The sequence below is a fragment of the Pezoporus wallicus genome, unplaced genomic scaffold (assembly GCF_028554395.1).
Source record: "Pezoporus wallicus isolate ANWC-B61680 ecotype Strahan unplaced genomic scaffold, APGP_CSIRO_Pwel_v1 scaffold_7392, whole genome shotgun sequence".
Lineage (NCBI taxonomy): Eukaryota > Metazoa > Chordata > Aves > Psittaciformes > Psittacidae > Pezoporus > Pezoporus wallicus.
The window spans coordinates 608,720-636,553 of record NW_026639923.1 but is presented as its reverse complement, the minus strand read 5'-3'; the positions used below and the strand labels follow the sequence as shown (position 1 = coordinate 636,553).

The 27,834-nt window shown below is 42.8% G+C and overlaps 1 protein-coding gene across 2 annotated transcripts; it reads left to right on the top strand.

The window, feature by feature from the left end:
* Positions 1 to 777: 777 nt before the first annotated feature.
* WIPI2 (WD repeat domain, phosphoinositide interacting 2) lies at positions 778 to 23,351 on the top strand. 2 transcript variants are annotated; one of them, XM_057416839.1, is made up of 12 exons: positions 778 to 1,016; positions 9,526 to 9,608; positions 14,171 to 14,340; positions 15,543 to 15,639; positions 16,225 to 16,322; positions 16,741 to 16,833; positions 17,626 to 17,696; positions 18,604 to 18,711; positions 19,417 to 19,581; positions 20,543 to 20,650; positions 21,757 to 21,854; positions 22,645 to 23,351. In XM_057416839.1, exons 1-12 carry the CDS (start codon positions 943 to 945, stop codon positions 22,755 to 22,757), a joined length of 1,278 nt encoding a protein of 425 aa, XP_057272822.1. In that variant the 5' UTR covers positions 778 to 942; the 3' UTR covers positions 22,758 to 23,351. The 2 variants fall into 2 exon arrangements, with proteins under 2 accessions (XP_057272822.1, XP_057272821.1); XM_057416838.1 differs by having other exon boundaries at positions 21,757 to 21,887.
* The last annotated feature ends 4,483 nt before the right edge of the window (positions 23,352 to 27,834 follow it).

The following is a 27,834-nucleotide window of genomic DNA, read 5'->3' as shown; positions in this document are numbered from 1 at the left end:
CCTGTGTGAGAGGCTTTACATGAGTAATAGGAGTCACAGGGCACATGGGTGGGTTGGTAGCAGCTGGAGGCAGAGGTGAGCAATGTGGGTGCCAGGACCGGCTCAGGGGTGACCATGGGCCATGGCAGGATGGACGTAGGACAGCAGGGAGCTGGGGCAGGGCCCCTTGGGAGCCCCTTTGCCAGCAGCGTGGCGGAGCCCAGAGAATCCCTTATACATCGTGGGGAGATGGCTCCATCACTCATGAGCCCTCCTGGGCAAGCTGTCTCCAGAGGCACAAACCCGGGATAACTTTTCAGGGCCAAGTCCTTGATTTTGTTCCACTTTCCAGACATTCCCTGTTCAGTTGCCTTATTTTGCCTGTAATTTATATTCTCTCCTGACTAGCTGCTCCCTGTATCTCAGCCCGTGACTCCCCTTGCTCTGACATGGTCTCCTGCCCTGTCCTGCAGGCTGGGGACCCCCAGAGCATCTTCACCCCAGGGCACAAAGCCACTGCCCTCCGCAGTGTGCCCAGGAGCAGAGCCCGCTGCCCCGGAGCAGAGCCCGCTGCCCCGTCTGCTGCGTCGTGGGGACCTCGGGTGGCACGAAGCAGCACTGCAGAGGCGCCGGCAGCGAGGAACCGTGCTGTTTGACCACGGAGGGTCCGCGGGGACGACGACACTGTCACGGCCATCCTGGGTGTGGACAGCGGGGACAAGCCCGTGTTGGGGCGCGACTATGAGTCTCCCATCCAGCCGCCGACCCCTGCGGGCCCTGCTTAGCGGGACTGCGCATGTGCAAGGGCCGCTTCGCCCGCCTGCCCGCAGCGTAAACAAGGGGCCGGCGGGGATGAAGAGGCCGCGGGGCCGCGGCGGGGCCTGGGGCTGCCGGGGTTGAGGGTCCGCTGCTTGGTGGAGGCCTTCCCCCCCGCCGGACGGGGGTGGCGAGGGCCGGCCCGCCATGAACTTGGCCAGTCAGAGCGGCGAGGCCGGCAGCGGCCATCTGCTCTTCGCCAACTTCAACCAGGACAACACGTAAGGGGGCGGCGCCCGGGCCCGAGGTGGAGGGGGAACCCGGCCCTGAGGGGGAGCGGGTCCTGGTGGGGTCCCCCCCTCTGGTGCTTCCCCTTCCAGCAGCCTCTGCCGTCGCCGCCACAGAGCGGGTCCCGCTGTAGCGAGGAGGGGTGGCGGCAGCAGCAGTCCCCCTCGTCCCTGGGTGTGGAGCTGAGGGGTGCGAGGCGGCGCTCGCAGAGGGGTAATGGGCTGCCGGAGCATGTTGCCTTTTCCTTGCACTTTCTTCTTGTGCGTGAGAGGCATTGCTCGCTGTTGCTTTGGGAAGGAAGGGAGGGAGGGCTGATTCTCCTTAATGGTGCCCAAGCTTTTAGAAGGACCCAGGCATTAAGACCCAAGTCTTCCAGGAGGTGCAGAGATTTCATCTGAAGGTTTATTATAATTGTCTTTTCGTACAGCTTATTTTATTTTCTCCTGTTGTCTGGGTTGATGCGGTATAGAATCATAGCATGGTTTGGGTTGAAGGGACCTTAAAGCTCATCCAGTCCCAACCCCATCCCACGGGCAGGGACACCTTCCACTAGAGCAGGTTGCTCCAAGCCCCTATCCAGCCTGGCCTTGAACACTGCCAGGAATGGGGTATGTTTAAAGATATTTTTATGAGCCTGTGCTTGTTTTGGCTTTGAAAAAGAAGCCCTTCTCCTGTAGTCCTTGAAATTGTACTTATTTGTGTTTCAGCTCATTTATGCTGCGCGTCTTGGAAGTCATTTAACTGTAGCGGCGTATTTAGCTTAATTAGCACATTAATTTTAAATGAGGTATTAAAACTCGTTGCTTTTCAGTTCAAGAAATCACTTATAGTTGGAACTGGAGCCCTGAAGATCCTTTAAAGAAGGATTTGACCATTTTAAATACCTGAGAGATGAAACTGGGGGTCAATAACCGAAAGAACTTGTACTTGAGAAAGGAGGAGTTTTGTTTTAGGAAGTGAGTAAGAGGAAATGATCTCAGGTTGGCATCACAGAGCATAATCCATGTGTGTGGTGGTGATTTCTTCTTTTAACAACTCATTGGCTTTACAAGAAGCGATATCTTGTCCTCACAAGAGAGATCTCTTGACTGTCTTCAGGATGTACTGTGTTATATGGGGATTGTGAAGGTGAGAAGGTTGGTTGTGGTGGCTGCCAAGATCGAGGAGGAAGGTCACATCACAGAAGGAAATATTCTGTTTGCTTTTGTAGGTTTTGTTGAGGTGAAGAGACGAACAAGTGGAGCTGGATAGACTTGAGACAAGACACTTTGACAGTAAATAACTTATGATAAAGGATGGGGGGGAAGCAGTAGTCTTGTGTGTGTTTGTAAGTAAACCATTATCCATATATTGATTCCAGCCAAAGACTTCTGCAACTACTTTTGAGGTTTTTTTCATCAAGTACCATATAGAGGTCACTCTGCCATTGTGCATATAAAACAAGCCCATGTTTTGCTTAGATACCATCCATTTTTTACCTGTTACTAGCTAAAACAAGTCATAAAACGAGGAAATCTCTCACCTTTTTTTTTGCAGTTCATGAAAGTTATTATATGAGGTTTTGAAGTTCAAATGTGCTGTCCAACACTGTGATCTGAAAGTTTTAGTATTTCTCCTTCTCTAAAGCAGTTGCCTATTTTCAGTGCACCTTAGCTTTGTGGAGAGCTGTGTGTATTGAAAGATCACTGAGTTGTGACAAAAGAACCCCAAGTACTTCTATAGAACAGAAGAGCTGCAGGCTTGACTTGAGAACAAACCCGAGACAGAAGTAAAAAGAAAGTAAATGTAATAAGTTTATTTGTATAAGCTCTTTGGCTTGTGCAGCTTGAAATCCTTCCTCAAGGACAAGTGTGATTGCTTTTTAAGGGAGGGGGAAAGGAACAACTGGATAACGATTTCTTTCCTCAACTTTGTATGTCACCTTTTCCATTTAATTTTTGTAAATATCCAAGAGTATTCTTTGATTTCTGTGCTGCAGCTGATTACTTTATTTATTCAGCATTCGCATGCCCATTGTGCAGGCAGATCTTATTAAATATTATTTGTATATGTAAATAACTTGGTGATTAGCTGATGGGATTTTTGGTGCTGTCTCTTTATGTGATCCAGACCTGGCCCATATAGATCTTTGCAGTTCAAAGTCTTGGGATAGTAGGTCTTTTGTGTCACTTTTGAATACTTCTGCATTTTCAGATTCCCATCATAGAAATGTCATAAATGTGAAAAGGTTCCTGTCCATGTTTTTGTCTCAAAATCAGGAGAATAATTTAAAAGGCTACTCACTTTGAGACAAATGAACTGGCTGGCTGGTGTCAAATAAGTATCCCTTCTTTCTAATAGTGGCTCAAAGAAATCTCTGTAAGGAAAGTAGTAAGAATAAAACAAGTCTTGCAGACATCTTAGTGAGCAGCTTCTTACTCAAACACTTGTCTGATGTGGTAAGTGACCCGAATAACCGCATTACGTTGTAGTTCTTAAACTGTGTGGAACTTGGTGACTGTGTAAGTTGTTTAAACTGAAGTTTATTCTTTTTTCCCCACCCATGATCTCTCTTAGTTGCTTGCTTGAATAGAGAAGCAAGAAGTGGACTTCTTGTTTATTAGTATACTGTTGTATCTAGAAGATCACTACTCACCAAGTGACAAGACTGCAAAGAACTTACCAGGAATTAATTGCTTTCCATGCTAGGCCTCAGAAAGCTTACTTATTTTCACCTTAAATTACAAGTAACAAGTCTTTCTCCAGGCAGACAAGGTAAACACATGCATATTCTCTCAGCCAGTATATGAAAGACAAGCTTTGTTTATGTTTTCTCATAGTCAGTAGAGCTCACATCATGCTTTAAGGTGTGCTTCAGTAATTAGAGGAATTGCTGACAGACAAAACCAAAACACAAATGACCCGGGTGCATTGTTGTTATTGCATTTAAAGCTTTTACCTTCAACTTAACAAGGTGCTGGTTACGCTCAGGCTCAAGTGTGTTTTGCTTACTTAGGCAGCAGTGCCAATGGCCTTGTACTTGTTGCTGGTAAAAATAGGTATTGAGCTAATATGTCGTTGGGTTTATGAAGGATTGGTAATTAATTATTGTCTCTTGTAGGAAGGACGTGAGCTTCATGGTGGCTTTTAGTCTTGGGAAATTGGATTGGTGGTAGTGAGAAGAATGTTGTCAACATAAGAGTTGCTGTTGCTTTTCCCCTAGTTTTTAGCTGTTTTGTTTTTCCCAGGCTTAACTTTTCCTTATTAATATTCATTCATGGATGCTTTATGTAGTGACACTGTCTCTTGGAAATAGTATCTACGTTATTGCAAGTGCTGTCTTGCCTCTTTATTCCGTATTGCCTTAAGGTTTATTTACATGGGAGCTTTGAATTATTGGCTGGAACTGGAACTCTGCCTGAAAACACTCCAGCTATAATGCAGGAGAAGCAGTCGGTTTGTGGCTTCTCTTTGATATGATATGTTTTCATTAAGTAGAAACATAGAGAAGGTCATTTTCAGAAGATGTTTTAATGTGCTTGGTTTGGTCCTAGCCCTTTTCCCCAGTGAATCAATCATTGCACAACTCGTTGTGACTGGCACTGTCTGGAAGAAGCTTCAGCTTGCAGATGAAAGTGAAGTAACTGCTCTGAATTTGGGTGCCAGCAAAACCATGCAGTGGAAGGTTGTGGGTGATCTCAGTGTTTTAGCAGTTGGAAGCCTTTAACAATAGATGCTTGGTAAGAAGTACAGCTTAAGCTTGAATGCTCTTTGTATTACTTCTGGGAGACCTGCTAAAACTGAGCACAGATACATTTATTGGAAAACAAACTCACCTTAAACTCCTACAAGCTCTAAAACCCATAAGGAAAATAAGTAATGTAATAGAAGCTTGTAACTTCTGTTAAGGATAACTTCAAGGTCTCAAAGCTTATATCTGCCTATAAAGTAGGTAAAACTTTCAGTCTCTATGTTGTTACACAAATATTCCCAGAGAAATGCCTTTGGAAAAACTTGATTTGTATGGTGTTCAGATTCAATTTGCAGAAAACCCCCAAACCTGCTTGTGAAATAATGCAAGTCAAGAGACTAATAAATTGTGAATGCACATGGAAACAAAATAATTGCTGTAGTTTTGAAAACAGATTCCTGATGAAAGGACAAAAGGGAGCCTTGCGTTTGGACTTGCAGTGAAACACTGATGTATGCCTTATTTGCAGGGTTGCCTTTAGCCTCTGCTTTTGTGTATGTGTGGAGTTATGTCTGACAGGTATCAGTCCATATATGTTATTTCTGATCTAATTCTACCTTATTTTTTCCAAGTAAATCAGTTTTGTTCTGTGTTCTGAGCAAATGCTTACAGCTTTAAAGTTGTATAGCATGCTTCATGTTGCAGAAGTTCTAGTTCCCTTACCACGCGATGTTTGTATCTCTAGTAAAAAGCTTGGGGTGAAACGAACAGGGGTTAGCTGCTGAGCATTCACCCCTCTCACTTTGTTTCTAGGTTCATGTGTTATTCACCCATGATCCTTGAGGCCAGGAGAGCTTGCAGGCTTTAAAGCTGGGCACACCAAAAGGAAGGAGAGAGGGATCACGTAGCTGTTGTGCTCAGGAAGGATAGCAGAGAGAAGGAATTGTAAGCCGTGCACTTGCTGGTGTTGCAGTGGAGGTAGCAGCTGAGGTGGGCTTGCCAGAGGAACTGTTCCTCAGCAGGCAACTATGTAGATGGAAGTTTGGCCTGAGAGTACTAATATTTCTTGGATTATGAGCTTTGTTGTCCCAGGCTATTGCTGCATGTTAAGTGAGGAGCAAGCGTGGTCTCCTTTTGCTGCAGCAGATTTCAGTTTGTGTTGGTTTTCTTTTAAAACAGAAAAATCTCCTGTGAGTTGTCAGTGTGTTGCTGACAAATCTGTTGAACATAGGAGTTTTTTGTCTAGATCTTGCCCAAAATAATGATGTTCTTGACCTTTTGATTAAACCATGTCTGTGAGATGTTACAGCTTTGCTTTTGGCAGACATTTGGGAGGGGGAAATAAAGCAAAGTAAGTTTCCTTAGTAATTCTTAATGTCATTTCATTGATTTCTTTTATTGTTCCACCCCTCATCATAAGCCTTTGTTCGCAAAAAGTTTTGCCTTTGGAAATTTACATTGGTTTTGAAATGGAGCATTGGTATAATGAGACTGTATCATAATGAAGGTAGGTTTAATTAAGCAGTTATTTAAAAAAGGAATGGCTTCTGTTTATACTGCAGCTGCAATTGATTTTTGATCTTTGAGAGAGATGCCCTTAGTAGGATCTTCCTGATTCATGTAGAATATTTCTGAGTAATAGTTTGTCTTCTATGGTACAGAAAGGGAAAAACTGGTTTTCTTCCTTCTGTATGTATATTAAGGAAGCAAAAGGAAAACCTTTATGATTCTAACCCATCTGAAAAAACTTGTTTCTAAAGAGCCAGAGATTGAACCAGCTGATTTCCCACTCTAGGTGAGTGCCCTTACAGTGAATGTCAGCATCTTGAAACGAGCGTGTGAACTATCTCATACCACCGTTTGCTTGATGAGGTTAGTTTTAATTATTTATGACAGCCACTCTTGAAAATGCTCTCAAGATTTATGTAGTCTTGGATCAGGCTGCAGTATTATCTTTGAAAGAAGGGGGTGAACGCAATTGCAGAAGTCCCGGCCATATTGGTCATTTTGTACTGAGTAGACAACGTTGATGATGAAATTACTCAAAAGTCTACAATCTGAGGTGTGTAATAGAGGCTCCACACAGCAGAGCTAAAAAAACACCTGTGTGTAGCATAGAAAAAAGGTGAAATTTTTGATACTTTCTTTTCAATTTCAGTCTCTCATCAGCTGCTGAAAATTGGTGGTAAGAAAACATAACACTCGCATTGTCCAAGGAGCTTCTGGTAAACCACAGTAGCTTTTTGTTGGTCCCTATCTGTTTGAGCAGTAAGTGAATGGCCTATTGATCATATTTCTTCCCCCATATGGTTACACATTTTTTTTAGAGGTGAGATAATTTTGGCTAGATACTTGTTTTGTGGGTTTGGTCATGTAGATAGCTATCAGGCATCTTAAAGGCTTAAGTGTAATATCAGTGCAGGGGAAGATGAGGGATTTAAATCACTATGGTTGTGCTGGTCTAACTCAGCCTACCGAGTTCTCCTATTACATATAAAAAGCCTTTTTCCAGTCGTTTCATAAGAAGTAATTTGAGAGTACATTGAAGAAAAGCCCTCCAAGACCAAGAATGCTGTTCTAGAAGAAAAATGGGTTGTTTTGCACTTATGCCTGTGTACTGTAATGGGTTTAATTATAGTGACTTGAGCAGGTCTGTGCAGCCAAATGATCTGGGACTTCATCACCTTGATCCTGAAAGAAGTAACAAAAAGCAGTTGACATGGCTGTAAAGGTCCATTCTGTGCTGCTGTTTTTTTTGCTTCTACTCAGGCTAATAATTCTTATCATGTATGCAACTCGCTTTCACCAGTGTCTGAAGCTTATTTAAATGAGCTGTAGGTAGTCAGTAAGAACAAGAAAACAGGGCTTCCTCACTGGTTTCAGTGGTGCTGTCAGGACAAGAGTGATACAGCAATATTGCTGTGTTTAAAGCTGTAAGTACAACACAGGATTCAATTCTGCCTCGTAATAACACTTGCAGGCAGAGCTGCTGCGTGGCATTCTCAGTGAGGAAATCATCCCATGTCTTTTGTAGCTCGTTTATATTGCAAAGAGTCTTGTGACTCCCATTTATTTTTAACGTGGTTGAGTGCTTGTTTACCTTTGTGAAGTGACAGTTGTAATGCCATCCTTTGTTAAACTTTCTTCTGAGGGAAGCAGTAGATGACCTTGGAAAAAGGCTTTTTTCGGTTTCATAGTTTTCTACAGAATTTGGATTTCCATTGAGCTGTACAGAAGTAGGTGAGGAAAAACAGTGAAGCATCTTTGGCAGCTCATCAAATAGAATCTGCTGAATGTACCAAATTTGTCTGAAGTAAAACGAAGTTCAGTATTCGAAAGGTGACTTAGAGGAGCAGGAATGAAAACTTCTCTGTCTCTAAGCCTAATATGGTTTTTTAATACCTTGGTTATTGAATCTGAGGAGGTTTTCTTCTCTTGCCTGGATGTTGCATATTGTAATTTGAAGATTTAAACCTTCTCAAATACAGTTTCTTAGCTGGACTGCGCCAGTTGTATTTTTTTGTCTAGAAGAGAAGGTCCTACCATCATAGAGAGGTTGATTTTATAGCTTGGGATCTTTATTTCAGAGGGAAGGCCATGTGAGGAGCAATTTTTAATCTTCTAGGTACCCAGAAATTTAAAAAGGGGCTCACTTTGGAGCCATGAGAGGAGAATACAGAAAGAACAAAGGAATCTGTGTTGTGTTCTAAATGCAGAACTAATTGTCAGTGCATCTGAAGTAGAGAATCATCTTACTGAGTTCAGAAGGGCATTTTGGCAGGGTTGGGTTTGAGCCTTGTAGTGAACGACTTGCCACAGCTTGGCAGATCGAAGTACATTTATCGGGATTGAATTAGTTTTACTTCATGTATCCTGGCAGGAAGAAATAGATGAGCTATAAGCGCAGTGAAACACTTCTGCACAAGTGTATTGACTGTTAATTTTCTTCTTCTGTGGTGTAAAAATAATCCTCTGCATGGGGAGAGGAAAATAAGAACATGCCATTGTCTGCTGCCTTGATGTGTAAAGACCTGCAAGACAAGCCTAAAGGTTTTTCTAGCATAAAATTGAAGACCTGTCTTTGACTCTGACTGGAAAAGCAATTAAATAGTCTGTGAGCTAAGTGTGGAAAATGAGTTATGGAGGAAAGAAGGGTTCATAGTCAGGTTTTGAATGTTCTGCTATTGTTAAAATCTGTTTAACGTCAGTGAATAGCATTTTTAAGAGGGTGCCTCTGATCAAAGATTCAGCTTAAGTATTTGTAAGGCTGAGACCTGCCAGTGTGCTTTGGAGGTGCTAGAGTATTGTCAAATAAAACCAGAGAAAATTAAAGTTGGCAGTCTCTAATTCCTTTTTATTATTGGTTTTAATATGAAAGCTCTTTTTGGGGTGCTTGGGGCAGGTTACAGTGTCAGGAGCAAAAATTCCCAGACAGCCCGGTGTAAAAGGTCTTTGAGGTCACCTCTAATGATGAGCCAATGATGTAATGGGTTTGCATTACATTATTCAAGTCATCATCTTTCCTCCACACTAAAGCTTTTAGGCTGTATGGAGAAGGCACTGGTATGAATTGGGCAGCAGGCTTATGTTAAGCTGTGAACTCTTATTCCATTAAATATGAAGCAGGATTGCACACCTGGGGTAATTCTGAAGCTACTGGGTATTTTCAGAGCTGAGGAAGCTGCTTGTGTCTTTCAAGGCTTTTTTGGTCAACCTTTTTATTGCTATGCTTGCTGAACTAACCCAAGTGGAGTTTTAGAATAGGATAAGAATCTGTCCAAGGGTAATCACAGATTTAATTGATGTTCCTGACTGGCTTGTTTCTTTTCCAGATCTCTTGCAGTTGGCAGTAAATCAGGCTACAAATTCTTCTCCCTTTCTTCTGTGGACAAATTAGAGCAGATCTATGAATGCAGTGAGTATCTTATTTTCTTTTTCTCTTTTTATCCCCTCAATTGGCTTAATTTGGGAAGAACAGGACACCTTTCATTTTTTCACAGGTTGGTTGACATAAAAGGAACCTTTAAGTGTATGATGAAATACCACACAAAATGATTGAATGCTGGCAGGGTAAAACCATGTTTCAGTGTTCTGTATTTAAATTTAGCTGTATGTTGTCAAATTTGATATTAGCCATGAGGTGAGCTCTTTGCTTTTCTCATGCTGTGTCCCATAGCCAGGTTATATAGCAGTGTGGCATTTAAAATACTTGTGTGAGAAGTGTGCCTTTTGGGTCTTTATATTGGCTATTAGGGCAGGCAACCACTAATACACTTTCATCACATAAGCAAACAAAGCCTTGATTATCCTTAATCCTAATATTTGCTGTTAGACAAATACTTCTTTAACATGATAGTTGCAGATTTACTTGTCCAAAAAGATGAGTAATCCAAATTCCCGTAACCTCTCAGTACTCATCACAGTTGAGTAGGATATGAGGTGAAACAGAGGGAAGCCTGGGGAGAGGAGAAGTGGTATCCCTTGTTTTGCCAGGACTTCCCTTTTTTGAGATGCTAAGAAGTAAACTATGAGTGCTGTGTGTAAACTCCATGTGAACAAATGGTACCAGTAGCTATGACGTCAGCACTTATGGTTGGATCCTGGTGTGCCATGCTATACAAGAGAATTCAGCCTCTGTTCCCTAAGTGACCTGACCCTGTGGCATCTTAAGTTTGAAAATGGTGTATGATTCAGATCACCTATTACCTGTGGTGGCAGCCCCATTCTGTATACAGTCAATGGAGAGAAGTAATTGTGAGGTTCAAATTAGGCACCTGTGGTCAAGTTAAGCTGTGTTGCAGCTACCTTTGCCTGTTTGAGTCGTGATCTGGTTGTACTGGTTAATGGGTGGCTTGAATGCCATTTTATGCCGTTGAGTTGGTACCTGACCTCTGTAGTATGTGAGGCACTTAAAATATCTCGACTGATACCACCTCACGGGACCCAGTGAAGATGACTCCTGTTACACGAGACACTGAGTAAACATTGAAAGAGCCTGGACTGAACTGCATGGGACTGCTGCTTTTAGGTAGTCCTTGAAATTAAAAATACAGGTTGGATCAAGTGCCTTGCTCAGAAAACCTTGACATGAACTGATAAAGCAGCTGGGATTGGCATTTAGACCATCTGGTTCCAGTCTTGTCTGAAGACTGTTCTGGGATGCCTGTGTTGGCTTAACCTCATGAATATTGTTGAGTTTCTTCCATGAGTGTTAAGTCTGTAAATACAGAGCACAGTGTGAGCTAACATTTAGCAGAAACTCTGACAGTTTGACCTGTGTAAGGCAAACTTTGCTCATGGGGTATGCAATATCTGCAGCAAATCTAAATATTTGAGACCTTCATATTTGGTTTTGTATGTAGTTAAATGGTTTTCAGCCTTGGGCTTGCAAACCATGGAGGGCTTCCTGTCTGTTGGTACCCCCTTTTTGCAAGGAAAGGTATCTTTGAGGTCTCCCAGACATGTGCCACCTCCTCCCAGTTTAGTTTAAGGCTTTGCCTTGATTTGAGTGAGCACTTTTAAGGTCTCCTCCCTCTCTTCTGTAAGCATGATCTGCAAGTTCTCATGTAGGTGTTTAAAGTAAACTACAGAATATTCCCCAGCTCTCTTGTGTTTGAAAGGTCAACTGAACAGACTGGGAGGTTTCTTTGCTGCCAATCACTGACTTCTACTGTGACTCTGTACAAAATCGCCTAACTGTGCTTGGTCTTGATCCCCCTGAGAAAATAAGTATTAGATTGAAGGGTGCTTTAAGGCTTAATAAATGCTGATAATGTGCTTTGTGTTCTTGGGTTAAAAATGGAATGAAAGCACAGCTGATCATAATCTGGCTGGTTCTAACCAGCTCTGGTCTGTGATGCTACATGCTTGTGTTTATGATGCTGTCTGTAATCTTGTTATGTATTTGCTTGTTTTCCCCTCACTGCTGATATGTACATTGTTCTGCAGTTCTTTTTGTTCTTACTGTATTTTGAGTTGGAGCTTCTGGCAAGGCTCAGTTGTGTAGCATAAAGGAGAAAATACAAATAGAGAAACCCCTGTGACTAGCAGCATTGCTGTAGGACTCAACTAGTGTTTCTGAACATATCATTACTTCAGGTCAGCTGAAGGTAGGATGTGCAGTATAGCCTGGTACTCTGCTTGAATGGTTGCTTGTGAGGGAGCATACATGTTTTGGCAGTTGTAAAGAGATTATCACCTCTTCCTGTTAGGGAACACAAAGGAACAGAGGTGCACCCTGTATTTGGAGTTAATTTAAATTAAAAGCTCATCACTAAGCCTTTCTCTAAAGGTAACTATCTGTATTATAGTTGTGAGAGTGAAGGATAGTCTATACATTCTTAAGCATTTTCCTTGTTGAAAGTGTTTTCTCTGTGACTGCTTAGTTCTTGAGCATTTTCCTTGTTGAAAGTGTTTTCTCTGTGACTGCTTAGTTCTTGAGCATTTTCCTTGTTGAAAGTGTTTTCTCTGTGACTGCTTAGTTCTTGACAGTGCTCTTCCCTGTGTGCCTTCCCTGCTGCCTACACTTCCCATCAGTGCAGCGTAGGACAGCGCTTTTCCATCTGAATCTGCTGCTATTCCTCTTAAATACCAGTTCTCCTGCCTGGGAGAGTAATAAAGCACAGGAGCTGTGTCTTAACACACAGTTTCCCTTGAACAGGAAAGAAACTGTGCTCACCCAGGAGCAGGGAACAGTCAGACTGTGGTTTCTTGGTGTCTGTGTGCTGCTCTTCTAACTCTTTACAAGAGATGCCTTCATTATGAAGGACTCCAGGCTTCCATGGAAAGATAACCTATACTGTAAAACATCTGAGAACCTTCTGTGTTACTGGTCTGATTCAAAGAACACGGTTCTCTGTGTTTGAAAGTCAGCTAATTGAAGCATATTTCTGTTATTCATGTGTTGTGTGTGGCATCAGCAAAATGGAAAACAGTTCCTTGAAAACAAAGTCATTGCTAAAATGCATTATCCCTGTTGGATGAGGAAATTGAATTTTCAAAGCCTCAGTAAGCTGTTTTGTCTCCTCTGGAAAAGTACCATATTAAATAGGAGATTTAGATAAAAGTCAATTATGTAGCATAGAATGCTGCAGATGCTTAGCATAAGCCTGCTCCTTTTCCATGAGGAGACTATTTCTCTCTCTCAGAAGAACATAGAGCATTAAATGTTTTCTGTTCTTCTTGAAATAACTGCCCAGAAAAAGCCACTTTCAAAGCAGATACGTCACACAGCAGTGACTTTGTCATGCCCTGAGAATGCTGGACAGGACTTTCTTCAGGGAATTTCTGTCACTGGTGATGAGAACAGTGCCAACTAATTATTTAATGTGTCTCTTGGCCAAAACAGAAGCCTTAAGAAATAAGCTTGCTCTGTTTTTTATGGTAGTTTTATGGTTTGCATTGAGCTAATCCAGATACTGATTTAGGCAAACTGGTTGTTTTGGTGGATGAAGGCCAAAGGCTCAAGTCATTTGTCTTGATTCAGTTCTGTAATAGAGGGGTAGGTATAGCCAGTAGCTGAGAGAGAGCTGCAGAGTGCGATAATGCTCTCTCCAGCTTTCTCCTGCTGTGAAGACTGTCCACTGTGTCCCTGGGGCTTTTGGAGAGGAGCTTCAGGTGATGAGAGGGGGAAGCAGACATGCCAGAGCGACTGGTGGTGGGACATGCACTCCTACTGTACTATAATCCAATACTGTACTATAATTGAATGCTCTAAAAGTGCTGCTTTGCCAGAAATCCTGGACTCCCCTCCCTCCTGCTGTCTTCTCCACACTTTGAATGGTGACTTGTGTTCCTCCTTTGCCTCCAGTGCCCCGTAGTAGAACACTTGACAAAAGTAATGCTGTTTTCTGGCTGTGCAGACATGCTGGGCTTGGGTGATTCCTTTTGTATAAATTGCTTTTAGGGACTGTCAGGTAAGAGGTAGTTTGTGTAAAAATGCTGGTAAGAGACTGAAGCAGTCTTATAGCAAATGGGTTTACCAGCTTCTTTGAGTACAAGAAGACAAGAGGTGTGTAGAAACTCCAAGGTGTTTGGTCATCAAAAATCTAAAGTATAGTATAGCTTTAAAAATGAAACACACACACCAAAAAACCCTGAAGCACAAGTAACACCTTTGCTTTCCTGGATTTCTGCAGAGGTAAGAGAAGATTGGAAAATACTGGAATTTGACAGCTTTTTTGCATCTCTGGGATTTTTTCCTGTTGGATCTTGGCTAGGAGCAGTAGGTGCTTTGTTCTGAAGCATAAACTGGCATGAAATCATGGGGTGGGGGGAGGAAACCTTTGTAAATCATCATTCACTATAGATGTTCTTCTTTATAAGCCTGTCCTGCACCCCACCTCAACTCTGAGCTGCTGTGGTAGAATGTTTGCTGTGTTAGACTGTATTGTCTTAGACAGTATTTCCTGTTGAAGTGCATAATTCATCTTCCCTGAAATCTCCCTGTGTTTTCCCCTTGCTATTGTGATTCCTCAGCTGACACAGAAGATGTGTGCATTGTGGAGAGGCTCTTCTCCAGTAGTCTGGTGGCCATAGTTAGCCTTAAAGCTCCACGCAAGCTCAAAGTTTGTCACTTTAAGAAGGGGACAGAGATTTGCAACTACAGTTACTCCAACACCATCTTGGCTGTCAAACTCAATAGACAGGTGAGTAGTAATTTTGACCAGATGAAAACATGGGAGGGGGTTTGTGGCTCCTATTCTGGCATGTCTGTTGATTGATGTTCTTTGCTTTGGTAGCAGAATTGCTGTTTGACATTAACTTGCGCTTTTGCAACTGTAGCTTCTGTATGGCATCTTGGTGCTCCTATTTAAGTAGTTTTGGTTCTATGTGTATGTATTTACTTGGGAAAATGCCCTGAGTAAGGTGGGCATGCACTGAGTAGGAGGTTGGGCTAGAGACCACCTGAGGTCCCTCCCAGTGTGAATCATCCTGTGTCCTAAATGGGACACTAACAGTTTTGGTTCAGGCCTAAATTTAAAGTTATGTGTTCACTTCTTCTGTCTTTAGAGTTTGCTGAATTATTTAAACATAAATAAAATCACTGAACTAGTGAAATTCTAGAGTATAGTACCAGGAACCATAGTTTGCTGTATTACTAAATCATTACTAATACATTAGTCTGCAAATACAGATCTGTCTGTCTTCAAACAGCTCATTCAAAATAGAGAATGGCATCTAAAGAACATCTTCATAGTATCCATATCTGCCCTCAAATTTCAGATGTGGGAGGATGGGATTCCTGTTTAAGGGGAACAGTGGCTAATTTGGTATCTGACATAGTGAGGTAGCATTAAATGAGTAACATCTAGTTAGTTATCCAGATGTAGTCTATGGAAGTGTAAATGAGATGTTAACTTAAAGCCCCTCACAAATGGTTTAACTAATAAATGGTTAAAAAAGATCTTGTATGGGTTTTTTTTCTGCTTACCCAAAGCAGAAAATTATTCCCACATGTGAATTTGGCTCTTGGAGGAGGGGAAATACATAAGGGTAGGTACAGAATAAGAATTAAATAGCTTTAAATGAAGGCTTCTGGCTTGCTGCCTTAAACTAGTAATGTATTAAACTAGGAATATAAATCATTTTCACTTAAATCAATCTGCACTAGTGTGGCTGAGAGAAGTCAAGTGCCCTGGTCAGTTCAAGTGACCAAGTTAGTACTGCACTCTTGAAGCCTTGTCAAGAGGTGTATCTTGTGTGTCTTGTGTCATACTTGTTTCTTCCCATCTGGTGGGTGTAACTTTTTCTCTATTGGAAGGTACCTACTGCATTTTTGGATACATTTTCTTTTAGGATTGATAAAGTAATATAAACTCCAGCATTTCATCCTCTTTCCCACATCTAGAGGCTGATAGTATGTCTGGAAGAGTCTCTTTATATACACAACATACGAGACATGAAGGTACTACATACAATCAGGGAGACACCTCCCAATCCTGCAGGTAAGCGTGTTCTTAGAAGCCAGTATAACTCTGGAAAGTGCATTCTGTGTCAACATAGGATGTTTCCTACAGGGAACTGTAGCATTGGTAATTCCACTTTCAAATAAAAGTAACAATTAAATACACGAGTGCTGTCTTAAAGCCTACCTGTTTAATCCAGGTGAGGCTTTTAAGAACAAATAGCAGGCTCTGCCTTAAACTGCATCCTCCCAGTATTTTAACCTCCTAGAGCTGATGTGTTAAAATGTTAAAAAGAAGCAGTAGAACTACAAACAGGATTTTGCTAGCACTTAGTTAAAGGCTTTGCCAAGTTAATGCTTTAGGAGTCATGACAGACATGGAAAATTCTACTGCTTAATCAGTTGTAGCTTCCTTTTCTCATTTATCATATATCAAAGCTTTAAATAAATAGTTGAATATGTTGCAGGTTGACTCTGAGATTATTTATCTTTGTTCTGATTCTTCTGATACCTTATGAGGATAACTTGAGTTATTCATTTAATATTCAAATGCAGAACCAGGAAGTTTTGCTGCCTACGTCTTGGAATTTACCCCTCTCTGATTCTGTTCCTGCATCCCTTCTAGGGCTGTGTGCTTTATCAATAAACAATGATAACTGCTACCTGGCCTATCCAGGAAGTGCAACTATTGGAGAAGTACAAGTCTTTGATACGATCAATCTGGTAAGGATCTTTGTGAATGCCCTTTCCACCTCTAATGATGCAGTTTGGGGAAATCACTACATGCTCAAAGAGGAATTACTAGCCATTCAGGTTCCCCTGCATCAGTTTGCAGTGTGTCTTATAGCAAGGCTTCGCAGGACGCTGGCAAGGAAAATAGATGCTAATATTAGATAGGGTGAGTAGAGTTGGGCACATGAGTAAAGCAATTTCTATTTGAATTGCCTTTTAAGTATCCTTCTACTGCTTGTACTCTCTATGCACATGCTTCTATGTACTTAGCAGATAGTAAAACAAACACTGAAGCTCTTTTCCATAAAGTGAGACCCATATTTGCCTTGAATGCTATTAAATATGCAGTCTCAAGCTGCTTTTAACCTGTACTGTCCTAAGGTTATATTTTATTGATTTACTCCTGCAGAGAGCTGCTAATATGATCCCAGCTCACGATAGTCCCTTGGCTGCTTTGGCATTTGACGCGAGTGGTACTAAACTTGCCACTGCATCAGAAAAGGTAAAGTGGCTTTTTCTTGGCTTGTCAGCAGTGATAAAAACAAAACTTGCTTTGAAGCATTTTCAGTAGGTTTAACCACGCACAATTCCATCCACAAGTGCCAAAAAAGAAGGCTTACAGTTACAATGGCAAATCTTAGTTAAGAGCTGTTAATGATATTTGACACACTTTCCATGCTGTGAAATGCTGGATGATAATAAGATTATTTAAATAAACACATTTTAATCTGGCTGTAATCAGGACAATCCTCTCTTTCTCCCTTCAGTGCAAGATGCTTATTAGAAATCAGTTGTCTTGGTTTGATGCTGTCTTCCTAATGAAAACAAGACCGAGTCGAAATAGAGAGAAATGTCTTGTTGGTCTTTGGCACACAATGAGAAATTGTCAATCTACATTATATAAAATAGAAACTCTGAAGCTTCTGCTCTTTGAGTAATAGGCTTAGAATATAAAGGTGTAACTGATTGCATCTGATAAAGGCACAAAGGCATCCAGGTGACTGTACTTGTACTTGTCTAATGGTGTTATTCTCATGATCAAATATGATAAGAAGGGCTTGTTTGAGGCATAGCTTGTTCTCTACATTAGTAGCTCCCACCTCTTGTTGTTTCTCTAATCTTCAAACACATCCTACGAACAAGCTCCATAAATATTTCATGCTAGCATGTGGTGTGCATCGACAGCAGTAAGTTAACAGCAAAGTGGTTTGCTGCTTGTAGTTGTGCCCTGCTCCCTAGAGCTAATACACTGTGAATGAACTTGAAATGAAATATGTTTTTTTTGTCTTTACAGGGGACAGTAATTAGAGTGTTTTCCATTCCAGAAGGGCAGAAACTCTTTGAATTCCGAAGGGGAGTGAAGAGGTAAAGTTCAGCTGAGCTAATTATCTGGAGCTCATTCCTTGTGGCAGACCTCCAGTATGTTCTGCAGCTGAGCTGACATCCTGATTTTTGCCTATTTCAGTTTTCATTCATCCCTGCCTGTACACTTACTACAGTTTTGGCTTGAATGTCATTCAGTTTCACCCCTTTGGACTTGAGTGTTCCACAAAACAATCCTGTCAGGACTGTACTTCCTCTGTCTTTTAAAAACTTACTGGTGAGGGAACTTGTTTAAAGTGAATCACCTTTTGCGAGCTGTATTGTATTCTTACAGCAATTGGAGGTAGCACATCTAATGTTCTCACTCTCTTCTAAATCCCTGTGATCTTTGCTAGCCAGTGTGAAATGGTACTATGATTTGTGGTGGTAGTAACTTTGTAGCTCTACTGTACTTTATACAGAGGTAAGACTTAGTTCATATTGTTACTAATTGACCCCATACCTGATATACATCAGAGAACATCATTAATGGGGATCTGGCTCTTGAAGTGCTTTAAGAAGATATCAGAGAATTCAAAATGCTTATTATGGAAATGTTCTTTTTTCTTATTTGTGAAGCAGTGGTGACTGAGAAATCTGCTTAATTATTAAGCCACATACTTTGGTTTAATTGTGAGTCACCTGCCATCACTGACAGGAGAAGAGCAGCAGGTGAGTCTACCATACAGCTGCAGTTCCTCCTAGCTCGCAGTATGGCTTTTGTGAACATAATGAAGCACCTTAGGGGTGAATGTGCAGAAAGACTCCTACCTACCAAAATGGGGAAGTCATAGTCTCATTTAAGTCAATTCCCGGGAGTTAGTAAACACTAGCTTTCTTCTTACACCAGTTGGTAGAGTATTAGAGTGTCAAAGATACAATGCTTTGGTTTTCATCCCCCCCTCCCCAGGTGTGTGAGCATCTGTTCGCTGGCTTTCAGCATGGATGGCATGTTTCTGTCTGCATCCAGTAACACAGAGACGGTGCATATCTTCAAACTTGAGACTGTGAAAGAAAAGTAAGTTTCAGAGATGCCTTAGATTTTGTAAGGAAAAGGCTATAAAAATCCTTACACACAACACAATGAGTGTGGACACACTTCTTCTGAATGCTTCCCTAAAGTAAAGGGCATACGAAGTCACTTATGCATTAGCAACTGTAGTTGAGCTGTGGTACTGTTCTCCCAGTGAACAGAAGAGAATTTCTGCTGAAGAGAAATTGGCCATTCCTTGGCAGAGGAATACGAAGCAGTTCTTCCTTTTGGTTACATTGGTGTTTCACCTCAGCTCATAATCCATACGCTTTCCACCTGCTAATAGGGCTTTAAAAGGCACCAGGTTGTAAAATGTTCCTGTTTGATATGAGAGGACAGTCCGTCTTATGTTTCTGTGGCATTTGTTGGAAACAGTGATTTGCTTAGTGATAAACAGGTGAGTAATACCTTGAAGTGTAGCACTTTCCAGTAGATCTTGCTCTTGTATAATGACCCTTATGAAATGCAGTTTTATAACCAGAAGGGTCAGTTTACAATCAAACATGCTTAAATAAGAGGCTGAGGTTACTGTAGGACACATTGTGCCCTGGTAGCATAAATGGAGTGCATTAGAGTTCTCAAGGGTGTTTGTTATTTCTGAAGAGAAACAAATAGCTGCTTAATATCCTTAGAAACAGAGATGTTTTATAGTGTTTAATGTGAACACAAAGTTTTCCTTCTGACTTGCAGACCTCAGGAAGAGCCTACGACCTGGACAGGTTACTTTGGAAAAGTGCTGATGGCCTCCACGAGCTATCTGCCCTCTCAAGTAACAGAGATGTTCAACCAGGGTAGAGCCTTTGCTACAGTCCGCCTGCCATTCTGCGGGCACAAAAACATCTGTGCACTTGCCACGTGAGTAAAGAAATGGAACCTGAATTCACCACCCTTCTGGGTGCTTGGCTGTGTAGAAGCTGATGCTGCAGAACATAACCTTATCTCCAGCAGAGTGGGTAGTACATGGAGCTATGGATCACCTGTAATCATTTCAAAACCCCTTCCAGTTTAAGAGCAGTGTATTAGAGCTAACACCTCACAGCCCTGTGATGGGAGGAGGAAAAGGCATAATATATGGATGTGACTAGACTAAGTGTTGCGTAAAGATGTCTTTTAATACTGAAAGAAGAATGTTGAGAACAAACCCATAGGCTTACAGCAGTTGCTTCCATTTGTGCTGAGGGGGTGGATGCTGTGTCTTGTGTTAGCAAACTGCAAAATCAGGCACTCCAGACCAACCATTAAAGAAGTCTTTGAATGCAAGTTCGTATTATTCTTATCTCTAAAACAGCATAGCACTCATTAAAGTTAATTTTGAGGACTCAATTAAATCTGTATTCTGTTTTCAACAAAGGCAGGTCCTATTTGGCACAGCTACAAAAGCAATAAGCTGAGTGGTAGTAAACTTATTTTGTGGGGGGGTTTATTGGTTTTATGCTAAATTAACTTCATGGCTGCGCTCTCACTTCTCTGAGCTCAAAGCACCCTTTAAGCAGTGATTAAGGCTTGTAACATCTCTGAAATAAGTAAATGCTTCCCATTGGAATATTTGTCTCTGGAGTTGCACAAAGCTGGATAACGGGATGGTAACTTCTGAATCTGTTGTACTGGGTTGTATAAGATGCTTGAGTCCTGTTAGCCCCAGAATGTGGTGATGCCTCTCTTATGTGCAGCTCTGTCCTAGGTGCTCTGTCTGTTACCAGTTTTCTCTGTCTAAAAGCAAGAGAGTGGAAAATAATGACTTAAAATCATGGGAGGGGAGCAGAGTGTGCTTTCTGAAGTTCTTACTTGTCTGTTGCTCTCCCTTGAACCTTTCTAGAATCCAGAAGATCCCTCGTTTATTGGTGGGAGCTGCTGACGGATATCTCTACATGTACAACCTAGACCCCCAAGAAGGAGGAGAGTGCACGCTAATGAAGCAGCACAAGTAAGTCCACATTAACTGAGTTCTGTTCTTGGAACAGCTCATTTCTTTAATCTTTCCAGACCTCTGACATGAATGAGTAACTTCAGAATCCCCCTGAGCCTTCACTCCTAGTGTCTGCTACACTAAGCACCGCTTTACCAGCAGAAACTTAACACTGTCTGATTGCATTGAAGGATCAATCGCTGTTAGCTCTGTGATCCTGTTTCCCCTTACTTGGCAGTTTGAGTTGAGTTACTTAAACAAGAACTTGAAACTACTGACTCCATCCTCTTCATCAATAAATGAAGTGGTTACACACATGAGAAGGAGATGTAACTGTGACTTCTTAGAGGGGAATCTGGCCTAAGAAACTATCTGTCTTCTCTCTACTGCTAACCTTATAAACCTCCTTGCATATAGGCCAGCCAACGAAAATTCTATAGCAATACTTTAGAACATGTCTGGGAGATGTTTCTTACAAGGTTTGGCAGGAGATGGTAGGGTAATATAGTTGGGTTACTTACATGATCAATTGTAGAATTAAAGCCAATAACTCATGATGATAATTCAGGTTTGCAGCTTTGGTCAGTCTAATACTGGTCAAAAATCACACATTCATCTGAGCAGTTTAATGTATGATCTCTGGTTTCACTTAGAGATGACATGAAGTCTCGTAGAGGGAAGCTTTTATCAAGTTAATGTGTGAAATGCTCTAACACCTTCACTAGAGGGTTTTCTAGTGTATGTGTATGAAGGAACCACCTCTGTTGTGGACAGAGATCAAGTGACAATCTGTAACATCGCTGATTGGTACAGGGGCTATTTTATTCTAATCACACCCTATAGTTCTGAGTCCTTTTTGACCCCTACCATCAGCTACTGGGATTCAGATCCTGATGCTGTGTCAGAGGCAAGCATGTCACTGGTAAGTCTTCAGTGTTAAATACGAAGTGTTGTCAGATGCCTTCTTGACAGGCCTCTGGAACGGAGAGACCAGGTTTCTCCTGTTGCATGTTATATATGGGTGTTTTTGCACATCTAATGAGAGATTCTTGTGTAGCTGTCAACTGAAGCAGTATCATGCCCTAGCAGATCACCTCTGCAGCTAACCTCTCTCTGCTTGGCAGGCTTGATGGCAGCATGGAGCCAGCCAATGAAATCCTTGAGTCTGCATCCCACGACCGGCCGCTGGTAGCACAGACGTACAGTGCCGCTGTGACTAAAGGTACATATGTGCCTTCCTCACCCACAAGGCATGGTAAGGAGAAGGCTTGAAACGGGGCAGCGAGCACCTCTGTGTATTGCTTCATTCTAGATGGCTGCCTGAGCTCGTCTACTTCAACACATCATAACTGTGTCTGATGTGGAGCATTGGTGAGCAGTAGGAAAAGAGCACTTGTGATGTACAGTAGCCCTTTATAGATGGATCAGTCAGCTTTCTACTTCCTGGATAGAACTTTGATTTGGACTGTGGGTGATAACTGTAGTGGTAGTTGCAGTACTTGCCAAATAGTTCTTGAGATGCCCCAACATGATTACTTCATACAGGAATTTTGCACCCAGACCTTATGCAAAGCATCTGAATTATAGACCCCTTCCACCTTTTTCTTTATTTGAAAAGATTAAGTGTTCCTGTTGTTCCTTTATGGGAACAGTGACCCTTTAGCCTAATTTGCTGCTTTGTTAAATCAAGAGGATGAGAACTTTGGTTAATACTGCAGCTCTCCAAGTCAGTGGAGCTTTTACCATCTGTGTGTGGCACTCAGGTTAGTTGCAGTAGCAGCTGTAATGTGTGAGTGGAGAGTAAGAAAAACACGTTGCACACATACAGAGTAGTTTAATTTTGATCATGAACCAGTTTTGGCTTGGGAAAGCACAGTCATGATAAAAGCAAACATAGGGTGGCAGTCAAACTGTTACAAGTCATGTCTGGTACTCCAACTCTAATCATTCACTTTGGATCCAAGCCTTAGTTTGTGCTGCTGATTTCCCCCAACTTGTTCCTTTCTCTGCAGCCTATACAGATGACCTGGGTGCTGTGGGTGGAGCTTGCCTGGAAGATGACACCAACTCGCTTAGATTGGATGAAGACAGTGAGCATCCCCCCATGATCCTTCGGACAGACTAAACCCGGACCTGTGAACTCACTCCTGAAGCAGAGAACACTGGCTTGATGTTTCTTGAGGAATCTCGTGTTATGCTGCTATGAACTTTGACATGAGCTGGGAGAGAGGATGACAGACTCTTACTGTTTTAAGTCGTAGCTGTAGTTCTAATTCTATACGATTGGAAAAATACATGGTTTTCAATTCAGTGGCTTTTAATCTTGCTTATCTATTTTAGCTGTGTTTATTTTTTTCTGTTGCCAAAACCTGCTGTCTGTGCAGCCCTCAGAGCCTACTAGCTTTGCATGCGTTCATGTGCCAAGCAAGCATAGGAGGGGGAGAGAGAGAAGCCACTTTATAACAAACTCAAGTTTGTATTTTTTTTATATATGTATATAATATTTAGCTTATATAAGGAAGGAGTAGAGAAGTGGTTCTGGAAGCTGAGACTCCGTTCTGCACTGACAAAGGTCCAAATGGTTTCCTGTGCATGGGCTTGCAGGCATACCTAGTGACTGACATGCAACCTTTCAAATGCAATGGCCTGTTTTGGGGGGGTTCTCCCTTCCCTTTCCTGGACCACTTTGTTAATTAAAATTCCTTCTGAATGTTGTGTATTTGTGGGACTGCTCTGTTTGTTGCAATGGAAAACTGGAAGTGTTTCCCTGCATAAGCATGTAGAATATAGAAAGTGCCTTTCCAGGGAAGACAAGTAGTTGATGCAGGAAGAAGGCTAGAATGAAGGAGGAATTGCTAGAGACTCTTGTTTGTACACCTCTAGTGCTTTGGTGTCTGTAGCCCATACTGGCTGATAAGCTTGTGGGGGTGTTCTTTAAAGAAGGAAGGTTTGTTACTTTCTTTCTCTCCTATAGATTGTCGTATTTCCTTGGCAGAGTAGCAATAACCTTGGGGTTTTTATACTTTTTTACCTTATCTAAAGCAAGGATCCTGCCAGGCTGGGGGGAAGCCCCTGTAGGGTATGGTAGCCCCACTCTGTGAGCAGCCTTAATGTTTTCAGCTGGAAGGCATCACTCTCAGTTCTTGCTTCTCTTCAGTCTGGGGCTGAGGGTACTGCTCTAATAGTGAAGGTTCATGATTATTTTTGCCAGATACTGCTGTAAATATAAATGATTTGGAAAGATTAATTCCCTTCTGCTGGATAACAGGTTTTGGTTGGTGTTTTGTTGGGTTTTTTTCTCCTCCCCTTTCATCAGTGCACCTCTTATGATACACTCCAAGGACTGGTTGTCTCTTTGGCAGCTGTGGAATAAATCCTTAACTGCCCTGACCCTGGCTAGGGCTTTCCAAGGCTGAGCAGTACTGCAGACTATTTTTAGGGTTGTAATGTGCCTTTTCGTAAGTCTTGGGTAACAGTTAGTGGGCAAGGGATTAGCAAAGTACTCAGCGAGTGTTACTTTCCTTTGCCAAAATGAGCTTGCTTTTGCCTTTTGTGTAGCAGTGTGGGTTCCTTCCTTCCCCTCTGCTGACTGCTTGCAAAGAAATCAAAGCAGACAAGGAAATTGCGGCTCTTGAGAGGGGGACAGAAGCTGAGTACTTCAGCTACGTGTGAACTCTCTACCATAACCGGACAGGGATGTACTTTTAGGATTTGGGATTGTTAACATGTCTTCTCTCAAGCAGTAGCAGGCAGTGTTCTTTGTCCTCAAAGCCTTCTGTACGTAGGTGTGCTTCCCCATCCTCTAAAGGCTGTGGTAGCTGCCTGCATCAGTGAGGCTACTGTTAGTCTGTGTGAGTGGAAGATGCTTTAACACGAGCCCATGTGGGAGAGAAGGGATCAGGTTTGTTTAGCTGCTGAAAACCCTTGACTGGCCTAAAGTAGTTGGCTGGAGTGGGTTGTGGTGTCCTCTCCAGAAGCAAAGGCATCCAAAGCAAACCACTGCGCCATGCTGAAATCTTGCTTAGTCTTGAATTTAGTCTCTGGCTAACAACTAAATTCCATGGTCTGGAATTATTATGTTGTTGGGGTTTTTTTTACTGCAAGTGCTATCAGTTTTGCTGTGGCTGCAGAGTAAACTACAAGTCTTGAAGTAAATACAAGCTGGATGAGCTTGGCTGGCAAACAGAACCACCCAGGAGCTGTCAGATGTCTGCTCGTTCCAGACTAAAGCTGGTAACATTCCTGATAACAGAACTTGGAGGCTTGGCACAGGCTCCACAAGTTAGAGTTAGCAGTAAACACACATAAGCACAGGTCTGCTAAGCACACAAGTTGTACATCTCTTGAGTGTTAACAAAGGCTGTCTTGCATAGTAAGATATACCCCTTAATATAATTACTTTCACTGCTCAAAACTGAGGTCATGTATCATACTAATGTTACCCCCTCCCTAACTCACAATCTTCCACAGGTGAGTTGGAGATCCTATATTCATTGTATGTGTGCCTCCCATGTGCTGTTGTGTGCTCCTGTGCCGTGCAGAGAGCAGAAGTATTGATACTCGGGGGTTAGTGAGCAGCACTAACTAATGGGGTGGAATAGGTAGCTTCTGGTCCCCACTGACAGTGTATTTAAGAATGGTGACAGTAGCTTAAGTTCATTGTATGAGGATGTAAACTTTGTCTCAGACAAAGCATGACTAATACAGTTTCCCTCTGATGGCCTGAGGTCCTCGGTCGCCACCCTGTTGTGGTACACTACCAAAGTTAGAAGCCCCTCAGGTTGGGGTCTCATCCAAATAACACAAAGGCTTTAATGTCTTTCTTATTTAAACATACCAGAAATGCTGTTTGCAGCTGCATCCTCACCTGAGCATGCAGCACACGAGTGCACTGTTACGCTCTGTGGATCAGGTGGCATCTGAGCACTTACGTTCTGCTGGTCTAACAGCCCTGGATTCCCCAGGGTGAGCCAAGGAAGCTCTAGCCCTGTGGCCATGGGCTTCCAGTCATATGATATGGGAACACCTTTACAGCCACCCTCATTTTAGACTGACCTTCCTTGGAAGGACAGTGTTTGTTCTGTGACTGTGTGTGTGTCTGTCTAGACACAGGCTGTGCTTCTTGATAGCTTTTTAACTGGGTAGAGGGCTGGGGACAGAGATGGGCAACTGACCCAACCAAAGCTGGGGAGGGGGGGAGCACTTATAAACTTGGAATCCTAAACTCAGGTCTTAGATTGCAGTGGAATCTGTTCCCAGTGAGTACTATGGGGAAGGAGCTGTTCCTCTTGATGTGCAAATAGGTAGTGAGCAGGCATACTTGGCTCCTGTCTCAGCATCTGTGTGTTTATTTCAAGTTGTGAGGCAGAAATCTCTTATCTCTGGTCTCTTATGTCCCTGTTTCCAAAATACAAGTGATAGATACAAATCTAGCAGCTAAAGGGCTGGGCTTGGCACAGGAGCAGGAAGTAGAATGCATGAAGAGGTTGGTAAAAGCTGTTCCTTCTGAGGCCCTGTTCATTTGTGTGAGTGCTGCCTCTGGGATCCTGTGTGTGTATGTACCTTGTTGCTCCAGGTCCTATGCAAGCGGGTGTCTTGGGCCTCTGCAGAGGGTGGGGATGGAGGTGGTGGCTTTTCAAGTCTGCTTGAATGCAGACAAATACCTGACAAGGCCCCTAATACAGAGACAGGGGAAACTCCTATATGACCTATGTCTAATAGTAACAAGGGAGGAATGGAGGGAGAACCACCAGCTCAGTGAGTGGGGTTAGCACAGAGCCCGGAGAAGCTGCTCAGCAAAGAGCTCTCTATGTTACATCCCATTCTGTGCTTCCTTGGCTCTAATAACAGTATTGGCACCAAAACAGCATGCAGCAAGAGGGTAGAATTTCTTCCCTTGTAGGCTGCTGAGCTGTTCAGTAAACCCCTGGTGTGTGCAGATGCTCCGCTCCTGTTTGCGGAGCGAAAGGAGCCTTTGTCTAAGGCACTGGTGGGCTGAAATCACTGCAGAGGTTCGGAAGGTTTGATTCTGTGCTCCAGCTGTGCTGGCTGACAGATTTAACCTGTTAACATCTGGGAGCAAGGCAGTGTCTTCTCCACACGTGCAGAACAGGCCTTTCTCTTCCTGCAATCCATGCTGCACCGTCACAGGCTTCCAATGGAGGGAGTGTGGCTCTGACTGTAAATAAGTCCTTTCAGATTCCCGTTGCACAACCAAAGGGATTCAGCAGATTCCTATTTTTCTAACCATGCCATGCCTTCATTTGAACGCTCTTCCGATTGCCCCACCTCATCTCACACTGCCTTGAAAGTAATGGACAAGAGGTTTTCCTTCTGGCTCGCGAATAGCTGCAGTTGTGCCCGTTGCAGGTGTCTCAGTGCTGTGGCTTTGACCGTGTGGCCGCAGTGATCTGCGCCCTCACTCCCCCTGCCCTGTTGCATGTGTCCAACTCACTTCTCAGGAGCGCTTCCCCAGCCTGTAGCTCTGGGTTTCTATGGGCTGTTCACTAAACCCGTTGTCTACCTGGACCTATTTGCCCTTGCATTTGCTTCCTTACCTGGGAAAAGCCCCCCTGCATCCTGCAGTGCTGACTTTCTCTGTTGTGTATCTGTGTTGGTAAGTGGGAATATCTAACATTCCACCTCACCGAGTGTCTGGCTCCCACCTCTGCCCATCGCTCTTTGTAATTTTATAACTGCCTAAGAAATTAAATCTGTGTTGCCATAAATACTCTGTGTCTTCTTCCTTTTGTTTGCTGCTTGGAGATGGGGCCGGGTAACATCAGCGTGATGCTGCGTGTGTCGTGTACCCTGTGGCCCAAACCAGAGCACCAAAGCCTTGGTTCTGGTTGTGTTTTGTAGCTGCTCCCAAAAGGCTCCCAGCTTGGGGTTTGCTGGGGCCAGGAAAGGACGAGCAGAGTTTCTCCTGGTACATTTTGCTTGCAAATGTAATTTTCCCTCTTGTTCCTCCTCAGAGCTGCTCCTCGCAGGACTTCCATTTGTGCATCCCTCTCCTGCTCCTCAGGTGGGTTTGGGTAATTCCCTTTATTCTTGCTTTCATGGATCATACCTGAAGCAGTGCTTCAACTACTGTGCGGTTACTTCAAGCTTGTTGCTTCTCGCCTTCAAGCCCAGGAGGAAGATCTGAAGCGAGCCTGTATGGGTGGGTGAGGAGGCACCTCCTGCTTCTGTGTGCATCCTTC

Bases quoted from the DNA above. Each gene is read 5' to 3' on its own strand.
- WIPI2 (XM_057416838.1), top strand. From the start codon at position 943: ATGAACTTGGCCAGTCAGAGCGGCGAGGCCGGCAGCGGCCATCTGCTC. The intron at 17,697-18,603 runs GTAAAGTTCAGC...CCCCCTCCCCAG, and splicing joins TTCCGAAGGGGAGTGAAGAG to GTGTGTGAGCATCTGTTCGC. The intron at 19,582-20,542 runs GTGAGTAAAGAA...GAACCTTTCTAG, and splicing joins AACATCTGTGCACTTGCCAC to AATCCAGAAGATCCCTCGTT.